This window comes from Candoia aspera, chromosome 2 (assembly GCF_035149785.1).
Source record: "Candoia aspera isolate rCanAsp1 chromosome 2, rCanAsp1.hap2, whole genome shotgun sequence".
NCBI classification, from domain to species: domain Eukaryota; kingdom Metazoa; phylum Chordata; class Lepidosauria; order Squamata; family Boidae; genus Candoia; species Candoia aspera.
In genome coordinates this window covers 265,684,697-265,693,683 of record NC_086154.1, presented here as the reverse complement: position 1 = coordinate 265,693,683, position 8,987 = coordinate 265,684,697, and the positions used below count along the sequence as shown (strand labels likewise).

The window sequence follows — 8,987 nt, the reverse complement described above, 5'->3', positions numbered from 1 at the left end:
AGTCTTGCAGCTGCCCGAAGAGCCAGTGTGGTTTTGGGGTGCACCCGCAGAGGTACAGGGCCAAGATCATAGGAAGCGACAGTCTCGCTCTCTGCTGCGCAGGTCAGGCCACAGCTGGGATCCTGGGCCCACTTCTGGTCCCCACAAGACTAAAAGGATCGCCAAGGCCCCTGCCCCCTTCCCGGGGATTCTACAGGCGGCCGCTGGCTCGGACTCCCAGACGAAGGCAAGGGGAGCCCCAGGGCAACCGGAAGAGTCCCGACGGCAGCAGCCGATCGCCACGCGCGAAGGGAGAGTCCGGCGCCTGCGTCCCGCCCCATGACGTCAGAAGCCGCGGGATTTCTCAGGCGCGCGTGTCGCTCGCGCCAGCCAATGAGGAGCCGCGGGGGGAGCGGGGAGAGAGAGAGTTAGTTTCTGGTGGGTGACGTCATCTTTGCCGTGCTGGAAGGGGGCGGAGCAGCGGGAGCAGCTTCGCCGGCCGCCCTCGGACTCGCCCGGTGCTCGCCGCCGCAGCAGGACCGGGTCGCGGCCGGTGGATCTGCTTGCCGGCGCCTGCCCTTCCTCCGCGTCCTTGGGGCGTCTCTGTGGAAGGACCCCTCGCGTCTCGCCTTCGCGCCCGGCGGTTCTGCTCTCCGATGCTGTGCCCGGAGGAGGCGGCGGCCCCGGCCGAGCAGGACCTGCTGGACTTCCTCCTGCAGGAGGAGCTTTTCCTGGGGAGGGAGCCGGAGCAGTGGGACCTCCCGCCGCCGCAGGTGAGCGGCGGGCCGGACAGGGGCGGCGGGCGGTGCCCTCGGCTGGCCCTGGTTGCTCCTTCCGTGTCTCACTTCCGCAGGTCCGGCCGGGGGAGGACGACGACGAGCTGGAGGAGCTCCTGAGGGGCCTCTGGAGCCCTTTCGGGGAGGAGTCGGACGGCTCCGCGGAGCGCTGTGGCCCGAGCAGCCTTGCCGAGGACCGGTCTCCCGCGGACAGCCCCCCCGGGTCGGGAAGCGTCCAGTCGGATCACAGTTACTCCTTGTACCCGAGCGCCCCCACGCCTCAGGGGGAGGCCGCCCTGGAGACGCGGGAAGGGGACGTAGCCATCGATCTGGGTGAGCGGGGCCGGCGGGGCTTCCGCGGGCCGAGAGCAAAGCTCTGCTGGGTCTTTGAACCAGCCCAGCCCTAGTCCCGCGGCTTCCTTGTGGGAGGCGCAGAGGATGCTGCAAGAGGCTAGAAGGGTAACCTCCAGAGGCAGGGGGGTCTGATAAGAGCAGTCGGAGCCCCAAGCAGGAATCTAGCTGGAGAAAGCAGCCTCTCCGAAGGGACCTTGCCTATCCCTGGAAGGTGGGGGGGGGCGCTTTCACTCCCCAGATTTCTAGGCTTTTGTCTCCTGTTCTGGATTGCCTGGAGGGGTGGATGGAGGCGAGGTCCACAAGGGTGCAAGGTGGCAGTCCCAAGCCTCTTCTCCTCCAAGCCCTCTGGGCCTCCACCCCCCCAGTCTTGCTCCCTTTGGGACAGCAGCCTGGTACTTCCTGCCATCCTCCCCTCTCTTGCAGGGGGCACCTCACTCAGCATCAGCCTCCTAATCCCACTGCGGGAGAGCGCTTTGGGCTGGCCAAAAGCCAAAGTAGAAAGGCTGAGAGATGTTTTGGTAATGCTGCATAGTACAGAGGGGAGGAGACTAGAGAATTCAGCTCTCCCCTCCATAAACCAGTTTTTCGGGAGGCAACCAGGTGTTCATTTAAAAAAAAACCCTCACTCTTTAGCTTTAGATATTAAAATGCAGATAATCAGAGTTGCAGACTTGCCTAGATTCTTGGAAAAGAAACTGGTTAAAAGGGGGGGACCCAAAATAGAGCTCCCTGCTACAAACAGGTCTTGCTGCCAGAAACTGCAAAAAGACCCCAGAGAGTACACATTTTTATTATAGGTTACAAAAGGTGTTTTAAAAAAAACACACCATATATTTTCACAAGCGCAGATAAAGGCTAAAATTGCACCGTTTCTCTTAAGTTATGCAGAGAAATAAAGCACAACACAGAAACCAGAACATCTGGCACAAATACTTAGGTATGGTTACTTTAGGTGTTTCTCCAGAAATAGCAGTTTTTTGAGACAGCTGCTGCTACAATTTCTCAGGCTTCCTGGGGTTTCCAGCAATTAAGTCAGAGGCTGTTGGGGAGATGAGATCCCCCTTTTTTTTTACCAGCCTCTGTCCACTGACGGACTTCCCGGTATGTTTGCTGCATGTCTGAGTTGGCAGCCTCGCATGGAGGCTACCACAGGCTGCTCAAAAGACAGCAGAGCAGCAGAGAGCCTTGCGTGAGACTCCACGTGGAGGGAAGCTGGCTGGCTGGCCGGCCGACCAAGCGGGTGACACTAACTTGTGCAGAATCGTAAAAACCCAGGGCCAGTCTTGTGAGCACCTTCCCTGGGTGGCCAAAGGGGCAGCAGTCTGGCAAGGGGCTGCTTCCTCTGCTGTAAAGTAGAGGGGTGCACATTTTGGCAAAGCACCCAAGATCTAGGGAGGATAATCTGGGGATGATGGCCCAGGAGGTGCACTTGGGCTCCTAGCGGCGTAATTACATGGAACACTGACTCAGGTCAAAAGCTGGATTCTCAGAACTCTGCTAGCCTTGCAGTGGCTTCCTATGAATCTGTCCCCCAGCTGGGTTCACTCTACCCCCCCACCCCCCGAACCAGTCACCAAACCCAGCTGCTGTACTGACATCCCAGGCTCCATCCATCAGGGTCACATGGCACTTGACAGCCAGGTTCTGCCAACAAGCTAATGCGGTAGCTGGGTGTGTTGTGCAAACCCTGCGCCCAAGTCGGGAGGGGTGAGGCGTGCCCCAGAAGTGCTGGGTGACGGTGCTGCTGATTGCACAATCTGCTCTTCTCTTCCAGAGAGGTGGGCAGATGTGGCGGCCTACGAGGGCCTCGGCCTTCCTGCTGCAGTGCCCGCAGGGGAGCTCCTGGTAGGAGCAGGCCTGCAGGTGAGCAGCCTCTTGGGCCTCCTCTCTGGAGCTGCTGGGTGGAATCATCTGTTGCTCAGACTGGGATGGGACAAGCTTGGCAATCCCGGGCCCTGCTCCTGATCGGCAGCCACCTCTGCTTTTCCAGTTGGACTTTCCCCCACTGGTCCTGACGGATGAAGAGAAGCAGCTTCTGGAGAAGGAGGGTGTCTCGATCCCCTCCAACCTACCCCTGACCAAGGTGGGCTCTCGCGGCTCCCCCTGCCTTCCCCAGCGCCCCCCAGCATGCAGGGCATCCAAAGACCTGCCTGCCCCAGATGGGGAAAGCCCCCTCCTCTTCTCTGCTCCAGGGAGGGGGAGGAAGAATGGAGGAGCCCTCTTCTGCCAGGACCGGGCCCTGGGCCTTCCCCTGCAGCCTGCTCAGCACTGTGCCCCCTGAGTGGGCATGGAGGAGCAGGGTGGGAGTGAAGTTGCTGCTCCCCGTGGAGGGCGGAGAAAGCCTTGGTGGTGGGCAGGCTAAAATGCCACAGTCGTGAAGGCAGGGGCTACTCCGGGGAGGGGATGGGACCCTTGGCTAACCACCTCCCCTGGACGTTTGTGCTGCAAGGCAGAGGAGCGGGTCCTGAAGCGGGTCCGAAGGAAGATCCGCAACAAGCAGTCAGCCCAGGACAGTCGCCGCCGGAAGAAGGTCTACGTGGACAACCTGGAGAGCAGGTGGGGAGACAAGCAGGGACCCTCAGGGAGGAGGGAGGTGCTGGTCTTTGGAGAGCCAGCTGCCTCCCCCCATGCGAGACAGCACCTTCCTTGCTTTCCCTCCTCTTGGCAGGTCGGCCGCCTTGGCCAGGCTTCCCTGCTGACCCCGTATCTCTGCAGGGTGCTCGTCTGCACAGCCCAGAACAGTGAGCTTCAGAGGAAGGTGCAGCTGCTGAAGCAGCAGAACACGTAAGTTGGGAACAGGGCCAGCCTCGGCACAGCTGGCCTCTCGCGGGTTCCAGAGGCCGAGCAGTGGTAGCCACTACCCCCCCACACACACTTCGTTCAGTTGCCCATGCATGCCGATCAAATGATGATTGAGACTGCCCCGCTCAGTAGGGCTGCAGCCATCCGTTGGTTTTGAGGACCCGGGTTTAGGGCAAGGGGGTCTGCATTGCCATAGCGAGAGACGCAGCTTAGCTGAGGGTGGGGCAGCCTGAACCTCACCGGTGGCCCCCACTGCGACGTAGGTCCCTGCTCGAGCAGTTGAGGAAGTTGCAAGCACTCGTCCAGCACACGTCCACCAAGACTGCTGCGGCCAGTACCTGCGTCATGGTGAGTCCCATACCTGCACCTGCAGGCACACGGTGGGCCTTCCCTGGGATTGCCAATTCTACAGAAGTGAGACCAAGGGCAGCTGCAATGGGGTGGGGGGGGGGAGTGTCCGCCCCATAATCCGTTGCCTGACTGCCTTTGACGTCCTTGGCCGGCCTCTCCCCCAGGTCCTGTTCTTCTCCTTCTGTCTGGTCCTCTTGCCCAGCATTTATCCTTTGGGAGGCCAGGAGCAACTGCTGGGGCAGCCAGGAGGTGAGTCCCGGGGCTGAGTCGGCTCCTGCGACCTCTCTGCCCCCCAGTGAGGCCGTCTTCTGTGCACGACGGAGTCCCGTGACGCTCGCTATGGCCTGCGGGCTCCCTTTTTTCAGCCACACGGGCAGGGAAAGCCCTTTGCCTTCCAGCAGCAGCTCCCACAGAGGCTGAACCCCCTGGGGGGGGTTCCCAACTGGGGTGGTAGAAAGGGCAAGCAGGAGACTCAAGTCCTTTAAGAAGCACAAAGCTGTCCTCACCTTGGATGAAATCTGTTCCATGGTGTGGGAAGGAGGGACTCAAAGGGGAAGCCAGCAGGGCTGGGAACCCCCAGGGGACAGTCCAGGCCCCTCGCAGTCCTGTAACTGCCACCTTCTCCCCTTCCAGTGCTGTCCCGGAAGCTGCGTGAGTACTCGAATGGGGCTTCCTGGTCACCGGCCGATGCCCCCCAGCCAGAAGAAGCGACAGTGTCCCTCCCTCCCAGGTCCCTGGGGCTGCCCTGGTCGGCGAAAGCCGTGTCCCGCGAAGGCTTTAGGTCTGCAGGGAGCCTCAATGGGTCTCTGGAGGGCTCACAGAGTCAACCAGCGGCTCGGCCCCCCTTGGCCAGCAGCAGCAATGCCTCCTCGGGCCCACCTTCCCCTGCCTTGGAGGGGCTCTCCTCACACCCCCAGTACCAGCCTCCAGGGAAGGAGAGGGCACCCCCACCAGCCTCGGGTGACCAGCAGCCTGGCTGGGTGGATGGTGCTACCAGTGTCATTCTTCAGTCCCATCGCGCCGATGAAATGTGACGTCTGAGGCTTTGGTCCACCTTGCCAACAGCATGTGGGTGCCAAGATGTATAATGGGAAGGTCTGGACAGGGGCAGGGGGGTGGGCAGCTAGCAGTCCTTTAGAGTGGGCGGCAGGAAAAGTGGGGGCTGTTCAACAACACAGCAGCTTTGCCCAGAGGGGCCCCTCTGGCTGTGGAGAGCACACAGAAGAGTAAGAGTCGCCCCAGAAAGCGCTTGGCTTCCCTTTGGGGTGCCGGCCATCCCCAGGCTTAGAGGCAGGGCTGCTGCGGCCACCAGCAAGAGGCAACTATGGAGCAGGTGCCACCTCTCGCTGCCCAGACTCTTTGCCCCCATCCCAGGCATCTCTTCTTCCACTGGGGGTTTCCCCGCCCCAGCTAATGGCCAGACAAGGCCAGAGGGGGACACCAGCATGAAGAGGAAGGATGCTGAAACATCTGCAGAATCGCTTTAATCCTGCTTGTTTTATGTTTGTGTCCAGTAGAGAAGCATAACAAATAAACAGCTCAGAAGGAGCCTTTTCCTCTCCGCTCTCTGTGGAGTGGCCTGTATTCTCCCAAGCTAGAGGGAATACCAACCGCTTTCCCACTTGTGGATTATGCGCCGCCTTAGCAACAGCCTCAATGGGTCTTCTCCAGGGTCATCTGTCCCCAGCCGTCTGTCCTTAGGTGCCCCCATTGCCACTGTGACCCAGTCCATTCCCCTTGTGGCCAGTTGTCCTCTTCTTCCCCTTCCCAGCATCAGGGCCTTCTGTTTCGTGTGGCACAAGGAGTTCTTTCTTGGCTGGAAGCCTGTAAGGTGGGTGTAATGAATGCCTATTCCATAAAGAATCTCAGACTCATGAAGCAAAGCTTAATCAAATCTGGTTTATTATAAAATAGAATGCAAACACAAAGCTGAGAATGGGAAAAAGCGTGCCTAAACCAAACTAAATAACCCCCGATACAAATGAAGTCCCCCCCCCCCTTACAATCGTCTCAAATTCACAATCCCAGGTGCTCCTAACGGCTTCTGCTGATCAACGGGGAAAACAACCTTGAACAGAAAAGATAACCCAAACACATTCCATCTTAACGAACACAAATAGAAAACAGTACAAAGTTTCCCAGCAGCTCCCTTTCAACCAGAAACGCACGCCAGCACCTTGGCATGCGAAACATTATGATGTATAGTGCACATTGAAACGATGACCATGACAGTGGGCCCCAGCGAAAGTGTGGCTGTGTCTGCACAACAGGATCGAGCAGGTCTGTGAAAGACTTAGTGGCCGGACTATCCCACTGCTAACCAGGGGTGGTTTTCACATGGCTTGATGTGATGAGCAAAACCACCCTCTATGATATGGTTTTGGTTCACGGGTGAAACCCAGAGAAAGGGTCAGATTTTGTTACCAAGCTCTTCTCGACCTTCAGCTGCTACGGATCCAGCTATGTCAGTTTTGGAAGGTTTGGTTGCTGCTATAAAAAAACATGGAAGGCAATTGTAGCCCCTGAGTCCACAATTGGTGAGCTGCCACATTCAGAGAGCCCACAAGAATGGCTGTACATCAAATTGGAGAGCAGTAATGGATGGAGCCCCACAGAGATCTGCTTTGGGGCTGGGGCTGTTCAGCCCTCTCGGATAACAGGAGGGATGGGCTGCTTGTCAGCATCGCAGGAGGCACAACATCGACAGGCCTGGCCAACACCCAGGAAGACAGAATGCGGTGGCAGTCTGGGCACCTTGGAAGGCTGGGCTGGGGGGAACACATTCTTCCACAGGGCAAAATGTAGGGCATTCATTTAAGGAGGATAGATTAAGGTACAAGATGAACTCATGGCCCAGAACAATTAGTCAGAGGAGAACATGATCGCAGACACTGAGCTGGCTGCAAGACAACCATTAGAAAAGTTGGCGTGGTTTTGGGCTGCCTTAGAACAAGCTGCCTATCCAAGATGTGCTCACCTGGAGGAGCAAGAGGAGACTTAGAGCTCAGGCGCGTTAAGGGACAGCTAAAGAGTGATGGGGTTTTTAAAGATTAATGAACTCCAAGCAGCTAATAGCAATCTTGCAGAGTAAAAGTGTGAACCAAAAAAAGGAACTTGCACATTAAGTTTAATTACGTTCAGAAATAAATTCAGTCTTCACACTAGTTAGATGAAGAAAAAGAGAGCTTCCTTTTATTCAATAGATCTGGATACAGGTAGCTTCATAGTAGAAAGCACTTAATCATCACTGGATGATGAAAAGGGAGAGCTGCATTCTGCAGCTCTTCCTGCTTGCATGTCTGCCCACGAGGTAATGGAGACTGTTAATCCCCAAGCCCAAGGAGGAGGAGGAAGTGGAAATAGGTGATCCACGTGACATCCCACAAGCACAATAGAGATGTGTTTTGCTAGAGACACCCCCTTATCCATATGAGACAATGCTGAGTTAACCCTTGATAGTTCCAACAGAAAAGGCAGTCAAAAACTATTTTCCAGGACCAGAAGTAATGGGTGTAAGTTGCAGCTCCCTAGATTTTGCTTAAATGTAAGGAAAGGCTTCCTGGCAGTAAGAATTTACAACAGTGGAACAATCTAATGAAAGATGTGAGTTCTCAAGCTCTAGAGGGGTTTCAGAAGAGGCTGGACAGCCACCCCTCAAAGGTAGTTTAATCGGTTTTCCTGTACATGGCAGGCAGTGGGTTGAACTCGATGCAACTTCTGGTCCCTTCCAACTCCACAATTCTACAAGTGTGGGATGAAGAGTAACGACTGACTCCTATATTACAAGTCACCAACAGAAGGCACTACTGATGCACTAGAAATGGCCTGATGTGTTGTTTAGCGACTGTTCTTTCACTTCAGTTGGTGGAAGTTGCTGTCAGAAGAGGTTGTGTTGTTGTTTATGACATGGAAACCTGCCATGTCAGCATTGATTTAATTTTTGACTGCCAGAGAAGTCCCTCCAATTGAAATTCACCAAACACAGGTTGTTTATGGTGATGACTGTTAACCTAAGTATTATGTGTCAAAAAATGTAATGATGGTAAGCTGGGAAGAGTTGGTTTGTGTTATCAAGAACAGGCAGCCTGTGACAGCAACTGATGAATTTCACATGAGAAAGTTTGATGAACTGGCTAAGGACAATTGGCAGAACACACCAAGGGAAATTGCTGTCAAGTTTGGCGTTTCACAGGAGCAGGTGGGTCACATTACTGATGTTTTTCAACATCAGAAGGTTTTGAACATGGGTTCCTTGCATGCTGACAGCAGATGTGAAAGTTTAAGGAGTTAAAAGTTGCAATTGTCATGCTACAAGAAAGAAGGTGAATTTCTTCACAGCATTATGACAGCTGACAAAACATGGCCTTATCTTTATGACCCAAACTGGCAGTCCATGGAATATCATAACTAAGCTTCAGTTGCCTCCCCGCCTGCCAAAAAAAATTCAGATCCCAGGCTTTAGCATGGAAAACACATGGTTGTATACTTTGGGATGTATAGATGTAAAGAATTCCCACAGCCGGCAGGAAACGGGGCATACCTGTTCTGAATTGCGCCAGCGAACAGGTGGAGAATCCCAGGTGCAAAACTTCTTCCGTGGAAGAGGACAAGGAGGACCCAATGGTGAGTGAGGACTGTTCCACGCTAATCATTCAGGTGGAGATAAAAAACCCAAGGACCCGGCACAAAGTTAATTTAATGGCCATGCTAGACTCTGGGTGCACC

The 8,987-nt window shown here is 55.6% G+C and overlaps 1 protein-coding gene across 1 annotated transcript; it reads left to right on the top strand.

The window, feature by feature from the left end:
* The first annotated feature begins 571 nt into the window (after positions 1 to 571).
* CREB3 (cAMP responsive element binding protein 3) lies at positions 572 to 5,827 on the top strand. The gene is made up of 9 exons (XM_063293204.1): positions 572 to 752; positions 833 to 1,088; positions 2,884 to 2,972; positions 3,100 to 3,192; positions 3,559 to 3,665; positions 3,825 to 3,893; positions 4,175 to 4,259; positions 4,427 to 4,511; positions 4,896 to 5,827. Exons 1-9 carry the CDS (start codon positions 636 to 638, stop codon positions 5,294 to 5,296), a joined length of 1,302 nt encoding a protein of 433 aa, XP_063149274.1. The 5' UTR covers positions 572 to 635; the 3' UTR covers positions 5,297 to 5,827.
* The last annotated feature ends 3,160 nt before the right edge of the window (positions 5,828 to 8,987 follow it).